The 21,439-nt window shown below is 39.9% G+C and overlaps 1 protein-coding gene across 1 annotated transcript in view; it reads left to right on the top strand.

Moving 5' to 3' along the window:
* LOC124616219 (synaptic vesicle glycoprotein 2B-like) overlaps nucleotides 1-19,920 on the top strand; it is a 277,727-nt gene extending 257,807 nt beyond the window's left edge. The window contains exons 11-12 of the mRNA XM_047144521.1: nucleotides 17,733-17,860; nucleotides 19,543-19,920. Of these exons, the coding sequence (XP_047000477.1) occupies nucleotides 17,733-17,860; nucleotides 19,543-19,598 (184 nt within the window). The 3' untranslated portion in view covers nucleotides 19,599-19,920. The remainder of the gene's footprint in view (nucleotides 1-17,732; nucleotides 17,861-19,542) is intronic.
* Nucleotides 19,921-21,439: the final 1,519 nt, after the last annotated feature.

Below are 21,439 nucleotides of genomic sequence, written 5' to 3'. Positions count from 1 at the left end.
GATGGAGGTCGCTGAATCAGCTGCCAGCACATCCTGACGTCATCAAAACTCCATGGCTGTACATGGCCAGCACACCGCAGTACGTTGCACAGGTCACTGAGGTAGCCCTTCTGCACCAAGCTGCTTTGCAGATAGCAAAGTGGTGTCCTCTTCATCGTGGGACCCTGTGACACAGCCAGAGAGGAATGCAGCACTGTAGCTGGGAATAATAAGACACTTGAAGATCACAGACGAGTTTTAATATGGTGCATTCTGACAGTTTCCATCCACTTTCAACATTCCTCCACTACACGCTAACATCTACATTTGGCACTGACGACTACACCACATAGAATGCAGCACAGTGGTTGCAGGTTAGCTTGTAGATCACGTGACTGGTTTCATTGGTAGCCCTGCCTTTGATGGGATAGGTGAAGTTAGTAACCGTACTGGCATAGGTGGTGGTGGGACGATGTATAGGACAGGTCTTGCATTTAGATCCATTGTAGGGGTATGAGCCATGAGGTGAGGGGTTGGGAGCAGGGGTTGTGTAGGGATTGACAAGTAAATTGCATAGGTTTGATGGATGGTGGAATACCTTGTGGGAGGGTGGGAAGGATAGTGGGCAAGCCATTTCTCATTTAGGGGCACAATGAGAGGTAATCGAAACCCTGGCAGAGAATGTAATTCAGTTGCTCTAGTCCTGGGTGGTACTAAGTTTCAAGAGGAGTGGTTCTCTGTGGCCAGACAGTGGGACTTTGGGAGGTGGTGGGAGATTGGAAAGATGAGGCATGAGAGATTTGTTTTTGTACAAGGTTCAGAGTATAACTATGGTCAGTAAAGGCTTCAGAGAGACTCTCGGTATTCTTTGAGAGGGACTGCTTGTCACTGCACATACGATGACCATGGGTGGCTAGGCTGTAAAAAAGGGACTTCTTGGTATGGAACCTACTAACCACCAGCAATGTCTCCACTCCAACAGCTGCCACCCATTCCATACCAAGAAGTCACTTCCATACAGCCTAGCCACCTGTGGTCTTGGCATCTGCAGTGACGAGCAGTCCCTTCAAAATGCCTTATCTTTCCAGTCTCCCACATCTCCCATAGTGATATTCCACTGTCCACTGAACCTACACAACATACTCGTCCATCCTTACACAACCCCTGCTCCCAATCCCTTATCTCATGGCTCATACCCCTGTAATAGACCTAGATGCAAGACCTGTCCCATACATCATCCCACCACCAACTACTCCAGTCCAGTCACTAACTTCACCTTTCCCCTCAAAGGCAGGGCTACCCGTGAAACCAGTCATGTGGTCTACATGCTGTGACCTCTGTGTTGCATTCTGTGTGTGTATGACAACCAACAAGCTGTCTGTCCACATGAATGGCCACCAACAAACTGTGGCCAAGAAATATGTGGGACACCCTGTTACCAAACATGCTGCCAAACATGATATCCTTCATTTCAATGACTGCTTCTTAGCTTGTGCCATATGGATCCCTCCCACCAACACCAGCTTTTATGAATTGCACAGGTGGGAACTTTCCCTGCAATACATCCTACGTTCCTGTAACCCTCCTCGCCTCAACCTTCGTTAGTCACTGTCCTCACCCATCCAGCCCCATCCCTGCACCCATTCCAGTGCTACACAGCCGTCATTCCACAACCATACCCAGTCTTTTTATTTCATTGCTTTTCCACTACCCCCCCCCCCCCTCCACCCCGCACACACACACACACACACACACACACACACACACACACACACACACACACACACACACACACACACACCTCTCCCCTGCTCTCCGTCTAACCTGCAGCACTTGACTGTTCGCCATGCCCACCATATTGTGCCTCCCCCTCCCTGCCCCAGCCTCCTCCTTACAGCTACCCAGTCGCCACTCCCATCATGCACTGATGCTGCTGCTCGCAGTGTGTTTTCAGCTGCCTGAGTCGTGTGTGAGTTATGTTGGCATGTGTGTGATTGTGTGTGTGTGTGTGTGTGTGTGTGTGTGTGTTTGTGTGTGTGTGAGAGAGAGAGAGAGAGAGAGAGAGAGAGAGAGAGAGAGAGAGAGAGAGAGAGAGAGAGAGAGAGTGGGTGTGCATATGCGCATCTGTTTTTGATGAAGGCCTTAATGGCTGAAAGCTACAATTGTGAGTGTCTTTTTGTTGTGCCTATCTGCGACTTAGTATCTCTGCTATATGGTGAGTAGCAACTTCCCTTCTCATAATATTGTCCCATAAAGAGTGTGAGAGATGATTAGACTGATTACAGCATGCACAGAGCCATTTAAGCAAATATTCTTATGCTCCACATGTGAATGGTATAGGAAAAAGCCCCAATAGCTGGTACTGTGGGATGCACCATTTGCCATGTTTTTTGCAAATGATTGCATTGTAAGGACACAGATTGCTTGATGACTCTAATTTTGTTTAACCCACTTTGACAACAATCAGGCCTTCTCAGCTGTTGAAGAACACAACCATCAGCACTTAGCAGAAGTTTTCCAGTGCCTTGAGTATTGCTACGTGATAATCAATCTGGCAAAGTGAGTTTTCAGTTAACCACACATCACACATGTCCATAAATGTGGATGATAAATGGTGTAGAGAGGAGAATAGAAGCTTTTAAGATGAGCTGTTGCAGAAGAATTCTGAGATTAATCATTTTTTCTTTTCAACTAAGTACTGATGAGTTACTGAATCAAACTGGAGAGATAAGAAATTTGTGGCACAACTTGACTGAAAGAAAAGTTTGGTTGATAGGAGGCACCCTAAGGCAATGGAGGAAAGTTTGGGGTATAATAATTGTAGATTGAGAGCAAGGTCTGACTACAGTAAGCATTTTCAAATTTATGTAAGTAAGTTCCAGTAGTAATTCAGAGGTTAAGTGGCTTGTATGGGATAGACTAGTATAGAGAGCTGCATTGGACTGACAACCATAACAACAAACACTTTACATATATTGTTTTTGTTAGAAATGCTGGCATAGTGCTACGCCATTTATTTGCAGAAGTTGAGTAATACTGTCACTGCCTGATTGTCTTGATCCATGGCTTTCATTACGTCAGATGTCCGCCCCTGGTAGCTGAGTGGTCAGCGCGACAGCATGTCAATCGTAAGGGCTCAGGTTCGATTCCCGGCAGGATTGGAGATTTTCTCCGCTCAGGGACTGGGTGTTGTGTTGTCCTAATCATCATCATTTCATCCCCATTGACGTGCAAGTCGCCGAAGTGGTGTCAAATCAAAAGACTTGCACTTGACGAATGGTCTACCAGTCGGGAGGCCCTAGTCATGCGGCATTTATTTATTTATTACGTCAGATGAGAAAAGTATGAGTTGAACAACTGAAATCCCATGTAGGAATATCAACAATGTAGGAAAATAAAAACACTTAAAACCTACAACTATGGATAAAAGGATGCAAAGCAAAAGGTTAGGACCCAGGTACCATCCTATGTCATTTCCTGTTACTGTCTTATTGACATAAATACCTCTGAAACAAGTAGGCCTTTGGCAATCACAATTTCAGTTAATTACAACACAGATTAGAGGTAAGATAACAATCCCAATAATAGGGCAATATAACAGGTAGGCCTTGATTAATAAGAGTTTCAGCTAAACCAAATTATGAAATAGCTCTTAATTTAATCAAAAGGGAACAGGCAGGCCTTCAATGATAGCAGTTCAGTTAAGTGAAATGAACAAACAGGCCTTCTTTAATAACAGCTTCAGTTAAGTAAGAACAAATAGAAAACAGGTAGGCCTTCATAAATAACTACTTCAGTTAAGTAACCAAGAGTTTGAATTGCCTCTGCACAAGGGGTGCACCAGAATGCTTATACACAAGGAGCACAAGGCTACACCTAATAGGAAGGCCAAAAAAGGTTACAATGAGAGGACCGCCTCCCAAGGCCCTTTTCATTGGGTACAGACTGGCAAAAGAAATATTAACACAGCAGGGTTAATTATGTGAAAGCAGCAATAACTTGCCAAATGGTATACCTGTGTCACTGCAAGATATTGCCTCTACAACAACGGCGAAATGCCCAAAAGAAAACTAGGCTGTCAAACCCAATTACATAGCCTCAGCAATTGCAAATTTTGAGACCCAGGCACCTCCTAAGCCAATATAATTAATAGAGCGATGACGTCTGCAATGCCTGAAGGTATCTCAAAACCGGCACTGGATGTACTACAAGAGAAAGACACTTATCTGGTGTTCGAAGATGTTTGACAGGGAGGTTGGCTCAAACCCCTACTATCTAGGTACTGCCTGATGATGAGGGGTCCAGCCACATCATAGATGTGAATTGTGAATTGTAGTTTATTAGTCCCATAACGTACATAATCTAAATCATTTGATCCAGGTACAGGAGACACGTCAACATTTTGGTAAAGTTTGATCATATACATACAACACCTGATTTTGAACAAATGGTACCATAACAATAATACAATATAAAAATACACATACATTAAAAAAACTAACAATTAATTACAACAACTGATTTTAACAAATGGTACCATAATAATAATACAATTTTGTTACACATACAATAAAAGACTAACAATTAATTACCCCTTGCTCAAATTATCATGTCATCCTCTATGAGTTCTTCTACTGAATAGTAGCATTTATCCCACAGAATCTGCTGTAGCCTTATTTTTAGACTCTCTGGCTTCATATTAAATATATTTTTGCCCATTAGCTTGTTATATATTGTTATCCCCATATACTGTGGAGTTCGTGCATATAATTTCAAATGGTGTGTGGGTAACATAAAATTATTTTTATTTCTTGTGTTGTATGTGTGGTTAAAATGATTTTCGTCAAATAATTTTTGTCTGCTGTGTACAAAGATTATAATTTCATAAATGTATATGGAGGGAACTGTTAGGATTTACAGGTTCCGAAATAATGGGCGACAAGATTCTGTTTGTTGTGCACTACACATGTATCTTATAATTTTCTTTTGCAGTTTCAGTATTTGAGATACACTACTTGAATTTCCCCAGAAAATGATACCATACCTAATGAAAGATTCAAAATAACTATGATATGCTATTTTTTGTGTACTCATGTCAGTGGAGTTTGCTAGTATTTGCATTGCAAATGCAAAGCTGCTTCGTTTATTTGATAGGAACTCAATATGTGTACTCCAGTTCAAGTTGTTGTCCACATTTAGTCCTAGGAATAAGTCCATAAGAGTACGAGGGGAGGGAGATCTCTTCTGAACAGCACGTTCCAAGGCATCCCAGATATGATCAATAATGTTCTAATGTTCATGTCTGGGGAGTTTGGAAGCCAGTGGAAGTGTTTAAACTCAGAAGTTCTGCAGAAATTTTTACTAAGTCTCAGACGGTGTTCAGGAAAGATAGATTAGGCAGAATTGGTGGTGGAGTGTTTGTGTCTGTCAGTAGTGGTTTATCTTGTAGTGAAGTCGAAGTAGATACTCCGTGCGAATTGGTATAAGTGGAGGTTATACTTAACAGCCGAACTAAGTTCATAGTTGGCTCCTTCTACCGACCCCCAGACTCTGATGATATAGTTGCTGAACAGTGCAGAGAAAATTTGAGTCTCGTAACAAATAAATACCCCACCCATACGGTTATAGTTGGTGGGGACTTCAACTTTCCCTCAATATGTTGGCAAAAACACTAGTTCAAAACCGGTGGTAGGCAGAAAACACCTTCCTAGATTGTCCTAAATGCTTTCTCCGAAAATTATTTCGAGAAGTTAGTCCACGAACCCACGCTAATTGTAAATGGTTGCGAAAACACACTTGACCTCTTAGCCACAAACAATCCAGAGCTAATAGAGAGCAGCATGACTGATACAGGGATTAGTGATCACAAGGTCATTGTAGCTAGGCTCAATACCGTTTCTTCCAAATCCACGAGAAACAAATGCAAAATAATTTTATTTAAAAAAGCGGATAAAGTGTCACTAGAAGTCTTCCTAAGAGACAATCTCCATTCCTTCCGAACTGACTATGCAAATGTAGACGAGATGTGGCTCAAATTCAAAGATATAGTAGCAACAGCAATTGAGAGATTCATACCTCATAAATTGGTAAGAGATGGAACTGATCCCCATGGTACACAAAACAGGTACGAACGCTGTTGCAGAGGCAATGGAAAAAGCATGCAAAGTTCAGCAGAACGCGAAATCCCGAAGATTGGCTAAAATTTACAGAAATTTGGCACGGACTTCAATGCGAGATGCCTTTAATAGGTTCCACAACGAAACATTGTCTCGAAATTTGGTAGAAAATCTGAAGAAATTCTGGTCGTATGTAAAGTACACAAGCAGCAAGACGCAGTCAATACCTTCACTGCGCAGTGCCGATGGTACTGTTACCGACGACTGTGCCGCTAAAGCGGAGTTATTGAACACAGTTTTCCGAAATTCCTTCACCAGAGAAGATGAATGGAATATTCCAGAATTTGAAACACAAACAGCTGCTAGCATGAGTTTCTTAGAAGTAGATACCTTAGGGGTTGCGAAGCAACTCAAATCGCTTGATAGGGGCAAGTCTTCAGGTCCAGATTGTATACCGATTAGGTTCCTTTCAGATTACGCTGATACAATAGCTCCCTACTTAGCAATCATATGCAACTGCTCACTCACCGATAGATCTGTACCTACAGATTGGAAAATTGCGCAGGTCGCACCAGTGTTTAAGAAGGGTAGTAGGAGTAATCCATCGAACTACAGACCTATATCATTGACGTCGGTTTGCAGTAGGGTTTTGGAGCATATACTGTATTCAAACATTATGAATCACCTCGAAGGGAACAATCTATTGATATGTAATCAGCATGGTTTCAGAAAACATCGTTCTTGTGCAACCCAGCTAGCTCTTTATTCGCACGAAGTAATGGCCACTATCGACAGGGGATCTCAGGTTTATTCCGTATTTATGGATTTCCGGAAAGCTTTTGACACCGTTCCTCACAAGCAACTTCTAATCAAGCTGTGGGCCTATTGGGTATCGTCTCAGTTGTGCAACTGGATTCGTGATTTCCTGTCAGGAAGGTCGCAGTTCGTAGTAGTAGACAGCAAATCATCGAGTAAAACTGAAGTGATATCAGGTGTTCCCCAGGGAAGCGTCCTGGGACCTCTGCTGTTCCTGATCTATATAAATGACCTGGGTGACAATCTGAGCAGTTCTCTTAGGTTGTTCACAGATTATGCTGTAATTTACCATCTAGTAAGGTCATCCGAAGACCAGTATCAGTTGCAAAGCAATTTACAAAAGATTGCTGTATGGTGTGGCAGGTGACAGTTGACGCTAAATAACGAAAAGTGTAAGGTGATCCACATGAGTTCCAAAAGAAATCCGTTGGAATTCGATTACTCAATAAATACTACAATTCTCAAGGCTGTCAATTCAACTAAGTACCTGGGTGTTCAAATGATGAAAAACTTCAGTTGGAAAGACCACATAGATAATATTGTGGGGAAGGTGAGCCAAAGGTTGTGTTTCATTGGCAGGACACAGAAGATGCAACAAGTCCACTAAAGAGACAGCTTACACCACACTCGTTCGTCTTCTGTTAGAATATTGCTGCGCGGTGTGGGATCCTTACCAGGTGGGATTGACAGAGGACATCGAAAGGGTGCAAAAAAGGGCAGCTCGTTTTGTATTATCACGTAATAGGGGAGAGAGTGTGGCAGATATGATACGCGAGTTGGGATGGAAGTCATTAATGCAAAGATGTTTTTCGTCGCGGCGAGATCTATTTACGAAATTTCAGTCATCAACTTTCTCTTACGAATGTGAAAATATTTTGTTGAACCCAACCTACATAGGTAAGAATGATCATCAAAATAAAATAAGAGAAATCAGAGCTCGAACAGAAAGGTTTAGGTGTTCGTTTTTCCCACGTGTGATTCGAGAGTGGAATGGTAGAGAGATAGTATGATTGTGGTTCGATGAACCCTCTGCCAAGCTTTTAAATGTGAATTGCAGAGTAGTCATATAGATGTAGATGTAGATGTACATACATAGCAAAATGTCTGTTTTTGTTATATTTCAGGATACATGTTATCACTCCGTCACAGGAAACTCCATCGGCTTGCACAATTTAAGAAATCCTGTTAACAACCAAGGCCCGTATCGACTCAGGAAAAGCAAACAACAGCCACAATTCAAGGAAATAACTGGTGGTGAAATAGATCAGCTAAGAAATCACAGTGACCACAACAGCCTTATAGGTATCAATAAAAAAATAGCAGTTAAGACCTCAAAATCCAAAACTTAACTGAAGTTCATGAATAAAAGCTGAAGCTTACCGGTTCCATAGGGGGATCCAGAATTCAGCACAGCGAATCTGGTTTCAACTCTCTCATTGTTGTGCCATGTCCCACAGCTGGCTAGCCAGGCTATACAGGAAGATGGAACTTGAAGTCAGCCATGGATTCAAGTTGGCCCACAAATAGGCCAACAACAACTTGCTGGACTCTGTGCCCAAGATGCTTGTGCAAGTCCACTCCTTGGGTGAAGATCAAGGTTAAAACAGGCTCAAACATGGTATTTGGATGTCTCTATAGGCCCCCTGTCTCAGCAGTTGTTGTGGCAGAGCACCTGAAGGAAAATTTGGAATACATTTCGAGTATTTTTCCCGACCATATTATAGTTCTGGGTGGAGATTTTAATTTGTCGGATATAGACTGGGAGACTCAAACGTTTATAACGGGTGGCAGGGACAAAGAATCCAGTGAAATTTTTTTAAATGCATTATCTGCAAACTACCTTGAGCAGTTAAACAGAGAACTGACTTATGGCAATAACATATTAGACCTTCTGGTGACAAACAGACCCGAACTATTTGAAACAGTTAATGCAGTACAGGGAATCAGCGATCATAAAGTGGTTATTGCATCAATGATTTCAGCTGTAAATAGAAATATTTAAAAAGGTAGGAAGATTTTTCTGTTTAGCAAAAGTGACAAAAACCAGATTTCAGAGTACTTGATGGCTCAACACAAAAGTTTTGTCTCAAGTTCAAATATTGTTGAGGATCACGGACAAAGTTCAAAAGCATCGTACAATATGCATTAGATGAGTATGTGCCAAGCAAGATCGTAAGAGATGGAAAAGAGCCACCGTGGTACAACAACCAAGCTAGAAAATTGCTGCGGAAGCAAAGGGAACTTCACAGCAAATATAAACATAGTCAAAGTCTTGCAGACAAACAAAAATTACGCAAAGCGAAATGTAGTGTGAGGAGGGCTATGCGAGAGGCATTCAATGAATTAGAAAGTAAAGTTCTGTGTACTGACTTGGCAGAATATCCTAAGAAATTTTGGTCTTATGTCAAAGCGGTATGTGGATCAAAACAAATGTCCAGACACTCTGTGACCAAAATGGTACTGAAACAGAGGATGACAGACTAAATGCCGAAATACTAAGTGTCTTTTTCCAAAGCTGTTTCACAGAGGAAGACTGCACTGTAGTTCCTTTTCTAGATTGTTGCACAGATGACAAAATGGTAGATATGGAAATAGCTGACAGAGGGATACAGAAACAATTAAAATCGTTCAAAAGAGGAAAGGCTGTTGAACCTGATGGGATACCAGTTTGAATTTACACAAAGTAAGCGAAGGAACTTGCCCCCCTTCTTGCAGCAGTGTACCGTAGGTCTCTAAGGAACTTCCCCCCCTTCTTGCAGCAGTGTACCGTAGGTCTCTAGAAGAGTGTAGCATTCCAAAGGATTGGAAAAGGGCACAGGTCATCCCCATTTTCAAGAAGGGATGTCGAACAGATGTGCAGGACTATAGACCTCTATCTCTAACGTCGATCAGTTGTAGAATTTTGTAACATGTATTATGTTCCAGTATAATGACTTTTCTGGAGACTAGAAGTCTTCTCTGTAGCAATCAGCATGGATTTCAAAAAAGACGATCGTGTGAAACCCAGCTCACGCTATTCACCCACGAGACTCAGAGGGCCATAGACACGGGTTCCCAGGTACATGCCGTGTTTCTTGACTTCCGCAAGGCGTTCGATACAGTTCCCCACAGTCGTTTAATGAACAAAGTAAGAACATATGGACTATCAGACCAATTGTGTGATTGGATTGAAGAGTTCCTAGATAACAGAACGCAACATGTCATTCTCAATGCAGAGAAGTCTTCCGAAGTGAGAGTGATTTCGGGTGTGCCACAGGGTAGTGTCATAGGACCATCGCTATTCACAATATACATAAATGACCTTGTGGATGACATCAGAAGTTCACTGAGGCTTTTTGCAAATGATGCTGTAGTATATCGAGAGTTTGTAACATTGGAAAACTGTACTGAAATGCAGGAGGATCTGCAACAAATTGATGCATGGTGCAGGGAATGGCAATTGAATCTCAATGTAGACAAGTGTAATGTGCTGCGAATACATAGAAAGAAATATCCATTATCATTTAGCTACAATATAGCAGGTCAGCAGCTGGAAGCAGTTGATTCCATAAATTGTCTGGGAGTACGCATTAGGAGTGATTTAAAATGGAATGATCATATAAAGTTTATAGTCAGTAAAGCAGATGCCAGACTGAGATTCATTGGAAGAATCCTAAGGAAATGCAATCTGAAAACAAAGAAAGTAGGTTACAGTACACTTGTTTGCCCACTGCTTGAATATTGCTCACCAGTGTGGGATCCGTACCAGGTAGGGTTGATAGAATAGATAGAGAAGATCCAATGGAGAGCAGCGCACTTCGTTACAGGATCATTTAGTAATCGTGAAAGCATTACGGAGATGATAGATAAACTCCAGTGGAAGACTCTGCAGGAGAGACACTTAGTAGCTTGTTACAGGCTGCTTGCAGAATATGGATGTAGATTTAGATGTAGATGTAGATGTACTTGCTGGGCAGACTTCTCACACTGTCCTCCTCACTCGTTTACCACTCCCCAACTATTGATGCTACAACATGCTCCGCCCCCATCAATGACCTGGAGCAAAGATTTTAGTGGCCTCAAACCAGGGGACTTCACACAACAAATCCAGCTAGAGGTGCAAGGAATTTGAAAGACGATGCCAGCAACCCTGCCATGACTCACTACTTACCATAAATAAGACACATTAAGTTGCAGGCAGCACAATTAAAAGACACTTACACAAGCTTTCAGCCAAAGCCTTCATCAGCAAAAGAGAAACAGAGAAGCACATACCATTCATACACATAAGCAAGCACACCTCACGTACACATGACCATTAACTCCACCAGCTCAGGCCAGAATGCAGCTATCCTGTGGGATGGCAGCAGTAATCTGGAAGGGAAGGGATAGTAGTGTTTGTGTGTGGGTGGGGGCAAAGGAACACTGTCTGGCAGAGTGTGTGGGAACTTAGAGTGCCAACAGACAAGGTAATAAGAGGTGGTGTGGCAAGGAGGCAGTGACATAAGGGAGTGAAAAGGAGAGGAGCAGGGAAAGATGGGTGGTTATGTTGGCAGAGGGTGGCAAACAAAGAGGTTGGGAAATGAGAATGGGGAGGCAGTGATAGGACAAAGGGGTGGAAACTGTAGGATGGAGTGCGTGGGGATAGTATGTTACTGTAGATTGAGGCCAGGATAATTACAGGAGTAGAGAATGTATTGTAAGGATAACTCCAATCAGCACAGTCCAGAAAAGCTGGTTGTAGAGGGGAGGATCCAGATGAGTTGGGTAGTGAAGCAGCCATTGAAATCAAGTATGTTATGCTCAGATGCATGCAGTGCACAGAGTGGTCCATTTTGCTCTTCGCACATTTTGATAGTGGCCGTTAATCCTGGTGGACAGCTTGTTGGTAACCGTACCAATATAAAAAGCTGTGCAGAAGTTGCAGCAGAGCTGGTAAATGACACGACTGGCCCCTGATGTGACAGGATAACCTGTGACAGGACTGGAACAGGAAGTGATAGGTGGGTGGATTGGGCAGGAGTTGGAATTAGGAATGGTATAGGGGTGGACTAGGATGTTGTGGTGGTTGGGTGGGTGATGGAACATCACTTTAGGAGGGGCGTGAAAGATCTCGGGTAGGATATCCCCTTTTTCAGGGCATGATGAAGGGTAATCAAAGACTTGGCAAGGGATGTGGTTCAGTTGTTCCATCCTGGGCGGTACTGGGCAATGAAAGGGGCACTCCTTTGCGGCTGGTTCTAGGGGGTGTGAGGGGAAATTGCATGGGAGAGCTGTTTGTGGCCTAAGTCTGGAGGACAGTGTTGCTTTTTTATATATTTGTTTTTATTTAATGCTACTGCTTTCGAGCATGACTCATTTTCAAGTGGTAGGCACCACTTGAAAATAAGCCATGTTTAAAACTCGCAACAATAAATAAAAAATATGTGTAAAAAAGCAGCTCTGGTGGAATATCATTATTATGCATTCTATGACCTATGGTGGCTTGATCATGTGATATCTTGAGGGGGTGCTACATTTGAAGTTGAGTAGTGGTGACAGTGATAACACTGATGTCACTCACCATATTGGCAGCTTTGTTGGATACAGCAGATTTGTTCCCCAGGAAAAATTCCATAGTTAACAATTAAGTACATAGATGAATAGTATGAAACTGAAAGGCGCTGATGACAGAACACCAAGGGCATAAAATGCTGATAATGCTCTGTTTTTAAGTATTTTTGTGATTGAATTTTCTCATTTTCAGAATACCCACATGCCAATTTGTTGTAAGGTTGTAACTCAATAAAGCAGATAAAACACCTTCTGCACCATTCAAAATTTTTTGCCATTTAATATCTGTTGATAACTTGTACTGTATTTCTGATTCTGAATCTGTAAACCTTATTACAGAAACTGTATTTAATACATAACTGATGTAATAGTGTACTTATTTCTGACTCTATATAATTCATTGTAAATATAATGAAAATATTGTAAAGTGCTGGGTAATAGCCAGGGGAACTTTATTTAAATATATCGATAGCAACAACGAAATGCCAGAAGCTGTGTCATTGTTTATCTTTGCTTAGGGAGAGTAGAGAGGATATAAAATGTAGACTGGCAATGGCAAGGAAAGTGTTTCTGAAGAAGAAAAAGTTGTTAACATTGAGTATAGATTTAAATGTCAGGAAGTCGTTTCTGAAAGTATTTGTATGGAGTGTAGCCATGTATGGAAGTGAAATGTGGACAGTAAATAGTTTAGACAAGAAGAGAATAGAAGCTTTCGAAATGTGGTGCTACAGAAGAATGCTGAAGATTAGATGGGTAGATCACATGACTAATGAGGAGGTACTGAATAGAATTGGGGAGAAGAGGAGCTTGTGGCACAACTTGACTAGAAGAAGGGATTGATTGGTAGGATATGTTCTGAGACATCAAGGGATCACCAATTTAGTATTGGGGGGCAGTGTGGAGGGTAAAAATCGTAGAGGGAGACCAAGAGATGAATACACTAAGCAGATTCAGAAGGATGTAGGGTGCAGTAGGTACTGGGAGATGAAGAAACTTGCACAGGATAGAGTAGCATGGAGAGCTGCATCAAACCATTCTCAGGAGTGGAGACCACAACAACAACAACAACAACAACAACAGGGAGAGTCTCTGTCGAGTGTTGCGAGCAGAGAGGAGGTAGAGCAGCTTGAGTCATGAAAGAGTGGTGAAGTGTTTATTGAGCACTCCCGCAGATCTGTGATGCAGCTGTGATCGCACCTGTGTGGGCGCACCTAGTTCGTTAACCCCCGAGAGTATTGAGAGCACGGTAGGTGTGGACAGGTGGAGGAAGCTGCAATTCTAACTATTCCCTGCCCCATAATTATCCATGGCTCTGGGAATGACTTGGAATTCTCATCTAACAGCAGCAGCAGCACCAGCGGCAACTCAGCATTGTTGTCAGCTACATTCATCATCATCTGTACAGTTACAACATCGTAAGACTGTTAAGTGAAAAGTTATAAACTTACATAGGCATAACTCAGTGACATTTCTTCACAAAGTATTACTAATTTGAATAATAACAGTTAATAATAATAATAGTTAAAACGTATAGAAAGTAAACTGCTTGCCTTTTTCTAAAATTTGGATTACATTGCACTGAGGTTACTAAAAGTAATTTTTTTTACACAACAAAGTTTTAGTTATGAAAAGGAAAGTTGCTACTCACCATATAGCGGAGATGCTGAGTTGCAGATTGGCACAACAAAAAGACTGTTATTTGTGACAGTCTTCTTGTTGTGCCTATCTGTGACTCAGCATCTCTGTTATATGATGAGTAGCAACTTTCCTTTTCATAGTATTGTTACATTTCATCCTGGATTTTTCAAAAGTTTTAGTTACATTTATTTAACCAGTAACTCCATTTAATTTTACTTTCAAAATTTAGTATTTCAGAATAAGTAACTGCAAACACAGTGCTTTCTGATTCATTTATTTTTTCATGAACTGTTGTGCTGTGGAAAAGCGTGACAACCTTCTGTTGCCATGCCAGTGATTATTGCTTAAATTTCTTTGTCATTACCTTTCTTAAGATTCTGGAGATCATTCCCCTAGTGGGCTGGTGACTGTTTAATTATCCCGTTTCTAGCTTATCAGTATTTTCTTTGTATTATCAGTAATTTTTGTAGTAAATATTACGTGGTACACTTTTCACCCCTGTGTGGTTTGTGAATGATTGCAGTATATTACACCCATTTCAAAATTATCATCTGTATTTAGATTAGGTTTAGAATAGATTCTTCCTTCAGAAGGATCTGTTGTACACTTTCCTCCAACTAACTGGTGTTATTTTCCTTTGGTAATGATAGCCTTACTCACTGTGAAATTTTATTAGGCATATGCAATCATGGTCAGTTGTATCACAGTCCAGTAGGCCGAATAAGAATGGTGAGGTTACAAGGTTCAATGTAAAATGAACACGTTTCACAACAAAACGATTTTTTAAGACCTGAAGATGACAGCAAGGCCTGTCAAAACTGATTGTGTTAAGTAAAAAAATATTTATGCACTCTAGGCTGTTAAATGTTTTAGCTAGTATTTTTTTGAGTTCAGACTACTTCATCTGAGAATCGATATTCATTCCTACATTGCAGTCTATAGAGGTACCATATACATTTAATTTAACAGTGGCATTTTCCCTCTTCAGTCTGAAATTTGTTGCATTTGTTTTTCTTATGCTCAGTGTAGCTTTAGTGCATATTGACCAACTGTAAACTTCATTAGGGTTTTCATTTGCTTTCACTGCAAGGAGTTCTCTCTCTCCCTCTCTCTCTTTTTTCCCAGTAACTATAATGCCGCTGACATCAACAAAGAGATATTTTCCCCCATGGCTAACACTATCGGGAAAGTTGATTGTTGATGCTGTAGTTGTAATTACACTTGTTGCAATGTTGAATTCTATAAAACCACGGATGATGGTTATGAGAGTGCTACTGATCTCATCTGTGATATTTGTGTTTGTCCCCATACAAAATTATGTCAATTTTATGGATGAGACTGTATCTAGAACTCCTGTTAATTTGTTAAAAAAAGTGTCCACTCTACCACTGGTGAGTCACAACCATAAAAATAATTACTTTTCTGTTGATGTTAAGTCCTGTTACTTCAATAGCTGATATTTCAAAAGTATTTGTCTTCACTAACTAAGTCAAGCCCCAGTTTAAACTATTTGCCTTTTCTTACATAAATGCACAATATCCCGCCATCTGAAGAATTCCTCCAGTCAGAGCTTTTTTTAATGACATCCAGTAAATATTAATTTTAGCTTGTCAGAATATATCTTGTGAGTGTTGGATGCAGAAGCTTTTAAATTAACGGGGGCACACTTTATACAGTGGAAACTGTTGTCTGGATTAACTTTCTGAACTAGCTATAACAATCTTCCCTTTCCAGTCCTGTTTAGCTGTAAATCATGCCTAAAGAAACCCCATCTATCAATAGTCCTGACTGGTATCAGTGCAACATGTGTAAAGTCAGCTGCCATCTATTTATACCATTGATCAGATGTTCTTGAGAAAGATTATGTCAAGTGGATTTTGAGAATCTACATGATATTTTATACTGACAAAATATGTAAGTATGATAACTATCAAATTGTCTGCTAATATGAATGGACATTACCAAACTATCTAAAAGCAAATTTGATCACAGTTGCTGAACATGCAGCCCACACCATCAGAAATGCCTTCAGTGGTTGCTTCAAAACTTGTAAATTGAATCTGTCTCCCAGCCAGTTCCTCCCCCCAATCATCATTTCCATGAACTGTCCAGATGAGAACACAATCTCTGTTCTCAGTCAGCCACCACTTCCCGTTCACAGAGCCAATATCTTCTTGTGCCATTTTTCAGCCCATTCACCTGATTATCTAACCTTGTACATCCATTCTAGTCTCTCATCTTCCTCTTTCGTGCACTTTTGATTACTCCTATTCCACGTTTAGTCACCACTACACTTCTACTGACAGCTATCTATGTTCTCCTTTTCCGGCTTCCATTATTACCCTGCAGCCTCCTTTGGTCAAAGACTTTCTTAATGAAAGAATTTAATTTTTCGGTGCCATCAATTGATGGTGAAATGAGAAATGCTATGTGTTTGGGAACAATACAATTGAAGACATTACAAATATGTTTGTACTGAGGATGAACTTTGTCAGAAGCTACTGACCATACGTTTCCTCAATTCTTCACTTAATAAACTTCTATTTCAGATTTTTCTTGCAATTGTGTCTCCACAACAAGGCAGTGAGGTGACATTTTGTAAACTCTGCTGTATTTTGTCAAAAGAAGCAAATTTTAACATGGAAACAAGAAAAGTGAGTAGGTTTTACTCAAAATACACCACTCATGGGACTTCGCTGAAAGTTACAAATGGTTAACAAACCAAGTGCAAACAAACTGCTGCATTTTCATTGGAATTCTTTTCAGATACTAATCAAAGCAGAGGTGACAGATTGTTCTGAATTTCAGTATGTAAGTGTGGGTGTGGAGGGGCTCCACTCAATGTTTACTAAAAATGTGAGCCTCAGTTTGGAATGGCACTTCTCCTCCAGCTCTTGGTGTTTCCCCTATAGCATCTGTCTGTAACCCCCACCACTACCACTTGTGTCTGTATATGTGTGGATGGATATGTGTGTGTGTGCGAGTGTATACCCGTCCTTTTTTTCCCCCCTAAGGTAAGTCTTTCCGCTCCCGGGATTGGAATGACTCCTTACCCTCTCCCTTAAAACCCACATCCTTTCGTCTTTCCTTCCCTCTTTCCTGATGAGGGAACAGTTTGTTGCGAAAGCTTGAATTTTGTGTGTATGTTTGTGTTTGTTTGTGTGTCTGTCGACCTGCCAGCACTTTCATTTGGTAAGTCACATCATCTTTGTCTTTAGATATATTTTTCCTATGTGGAATGTTACCCTAAAACAAAGATGAGATGACTTACCGAACGAAAGCGCTGGCAGGTCGATAGACACACAAACAAACACAAACATACACACAAAATTCAAGCTTTCGCAACAAACTGTTGCCTCATCAGGAAATTCCACATGTTATAAGTGCAACAAAAAATTAGAATGAAAATTAGAACACACTTTGCTATTCAAAACGTAAATAAAATGTAAACAGAGGAATTTCATTTTGCTGATTGTCATTTTCAGAATTAGCTCGTTACCAAATTCAAAATGATATCACACTGTATAAAAATTATATTATCACTATTTATGTTGTCACAGCTAAATCATAACAGATAGGATAGAAATCACTCAACTGATAAATTAGATTTATTATTTATTTATTATAAAAAATGTCTTTTAATTCTTTCAGGACAATGGCAATGGGTCTCAATTCACTGTCTGGTCAGCTGGGAACTTTCACTGGGAACTATTCATTTCCTTATTTATTAGCTGCTGATTGCATAGCTCCATTTTCTATGCTAACTGCTTTGGTACTTGGTAAGTTCTTTTAATTGATTACTTACACCCATTCTAAATGTGGGGCTAGCAAATCTGTAATTGCTTGTAAATAACAAATAATAGAGTACAAGTATACTGGGAGAGAAGAGGCTATATACATAGCAGGCAGTATTGACTATACAGACTTTGTCAAGATAATGGCTGAAATGTTGTTCAGTATGCTATCACTATCTTCTTTGTTCCAAGAGTTGTTTTCCTATGATTAATAATTAAAGCATGAATCATTCATTGGCAGTCCTTTAGTGTTTTGTATCTTCTTTTGAAAGTTATTGTTTATGGTAGTTGTTTCTAACACTTTTCTCTGCTTGCATTAAGTATGAGATATAATAAATGAACAGATATTTTATTTTCTAAAAACACAAGTTGCAGGTGAATGTTTTAAAATATTTGTGTCTTGTGAAATGTTTTATGTGTGTCAGTGTGGTTGAAATTGATGCGAAGGTTTAGGAGGAGACAACAATGGACTTGGAAGAGCAGTTAAACACAACGGACATTGTCTTGAAAGGATGATATTGGAATGTAGTTGAATTAAATCAGGTGATGCTGAGGGAATTAGATTAGGAAATGAGACACTTAAAATTGTAGATGAGTTTTGGTATTCGGGCAGCAAAATAAATGATGACAGCCAAGGTAGAGAGGATATAAAATATAGACTGTCAATGTCAAATTTATCAACATTGAATATGGATTTCAGTGTTAGGTAGACTTTTCTGAAGGTATTTGTTGGGACTGCATTCCTTGTTTGGAAGTGAAATATGTATGATAAACAGTTTAGACAAAAAGATAATAGAATCTTTTGAAGTGTGGTGCTACAGAAGAATGTTGAAGATTAGAGTTTGTATCATGTAACTAATGAGGAGGTACTGAATAGAACTGGGGATACAAGAAATTTGTGGCACACCTTGACTAAAAGAAGGGATCATCTGATAGGACACATTGTAGGTTGCAGTAGTTATGCAAGGGCTTGCACAGGATAGAGTAGCATGGTGAGCTACATCAAACCAGCCTTGGACGAAAAATTACAGCAACACAACAGACTACTACTCATTATATAGAGGAGATCTGAAACTGCATACAGGCACAAGAAAGACTGCTAACATGTGAGCTTTCAGCCAAATGGCTTTCTTCTAAAGTATGCAACACACGCACATTGAAAGAAAGACAGTAGTGTATCACAGCGTAATAACAAGAGCCTGAGGAATCATTCTCAACACTGCATGAAATCATTGTAGAAGAGCTCCTTATGTGCTTCATTATGGCGACCAAATCAGAGTATGAAAATACACACAAATAACAGAAATAGTTGCCTAATGATGTGAAGCAGGACAATAATTTGTGGTTGACACATGATAATTTGCTTTTGAAATTAGGGTACAGTTGTCAGAGAGGGGGACACAGAGAGAGAGAGGGAGTGAGTAAGTCAGGGGAGGGGGTTGTGTAGAGGCTGTTTAATTGCTTCTCTGCATCACTGTACTAACTTTGCTGCTCAAATAAAGTAATTTCTAACTATTCACATATGGTACTAAAATTTCTACAAAGCATAGCTTATCTTCACCACAGTGATTATTTTTTGCTGGATTAGTATCATAGCTGTATATAATAATGTTGTAGTGCACGGCTTGAAAGATAGAAGTTTAATTACAGTAATGCTATGTTTACAGTGACTGCTGGTGTTACATTATTGCTTCCTGACACAAATAAGGCTTCTCTCCAATAAGGAACTTAGCAGTGAAAATGATCCATCAATGGAGATGAGCTCGAGTTTGAACTGTGTGTTCATTGGTTGATCAACTTAGTAGCAGTACCAGAAAAGTGATCAGTGAGTTCAGAAAGTAAAAATGAAATTGATTCTAATATTTTGTCTCCAGTATTTTATATGTGAAAAGATAATATGAAAGACCAATACTGAAAATGTGTTAACAAAGGGCAAGCAGAGCTTCAAATCACATATTCCTCTTCATATGATTTCATTTATTCCCATGACTGTAATGCCATTAACATTTTTTTATCCAATAAAACTTATTTCTTATTTATTACTACTGGTAGTGTTTGTGATGTATCTGGACTTTTTTGTTATTTTTGCAACTTATGTAAGTCTTTCGTCTTATCAAACAATGAGAAATCTTGGATGGAATGTAACTATATTATGAAAAGGATAGTTGCTACTCACCATAAGTGGAGATGCTGAGTCGCAGATAGGCACAACAGAAAGATGGTCAGAAAGGGAGCTTTTGGCCAACAAGACCTTTGTTGAAAATAGACAACACACACACACACACACACACACACACACACACACACACACACTGATGCAAATGTAACTCACACACTCATAACCACAGTCTCTGCCAGCTGAAGCCAGACTTTGTCTCATGATACATACAACAGACAAAGAAGCTTTCTCTTTTTTTTTGACAAAAAAGCTTTCACTTTTTTTACTCTTCTTGGGCAAGTGGTTTTTACTTGAAAGTGCTATATAATAGTGGACAAGACTTCAGTATTAAAGTTGTTTTCTGTAACATACGGAATGTACATTTGTGATTGAAAGTAATACTAATTTTCACATTATAGAAATGCAATGGTCATCGCCAAATCCCTTCAGTAGCTGTGCTGAGTGTTAGTGCTTAGAGAATGTATATTGTCTTGGAAGAGCACTGTAGTTTAATCCATACATAAGACATAGAGAACATAGTGGAAAGTTGAAAACTTTGTCTTGTCATGAAGCAGGTTCAGATGCTGCTCATGAAGAGCAACAGCTTTTGTGTGAGTCAGTAGCGGTAGTGTATATATAGGTTTACTGATTTGAAGCTATGCCTCTGAAGTCCCATGTAATTTTTTCTCGGACTGTCCCACTGTTATGAGATTTGACAAAAATTATTTTGTTAAATAAAGTACGCAGCACTGCAGCAATCAATTTTTGGTCTCTTCATATTTATTAACATGTACAATGTTCCCCTTTTTATGGTCAGTTTTGTAACATGCAAATGCCTCAGAATTCAGAATATACCAGTAAGCTCTTAAGCTTACTTGGAATCTTGAAAGGAATTAGCTTGGGTTATCATGCCCAACGTGAGTCCAGCACTACCAACTCCATACTTTGCAGAAAAATGAGCATGTGCAGGATACTTAATTTAGCTATTAATGATCTCATTGGTCTTGAAAACTTCCAAGTTTGCAATCTCCAACATTCAGTTCTGTGATAATATAGATAGTTGCCAAAAATAAAAAGTTGGCTTTCAGTTTTAAAAACTCTCCTAGGTTTATTCAGTCAGTCAGTAAATCGCACACATATAATTCAAGCTGCTGAACATTTCAATGTAAGCACCAATATTGCATAACATTTCAACATACATGAACTCTACAAAAATATGTCTGCACTCTGTAGCATTACTGCATCTGTCTCTTGGGCTTGTTTGTGACAAACATCATGCACTTGGTTCAGATTCAGTATGTTGTTTACATTTTGATCTCCTTATACTGGTGACTAAAGGAAGTTCACATTTATGTTAAAAACAAAACAGTTTTTTATTATTGTTAAAAACAAAGCAGATTTAGATG

The sequence above is a fragment of the Schistocerca americana genome, chromosome 5 (assembly GCF_021461395.2).
Source record: "Schistocerca americana isolate TAMUIC-IGC-003095 chromosome 5, iqSchAmer2.1, whole genome shotgun sequence".
Classification (NCBI taxonomy): domain Eukaryota; kingdom Metazoa; phylum Arthropoda; class Insecta; order Orthoptera; family Acrididae; genus Schistocerca; species Schistocerca americana.
Note: the sequence above shows the minus strand (reverse complement) of the source record. Positions and strands in the feature narration are given on the sequence as shown.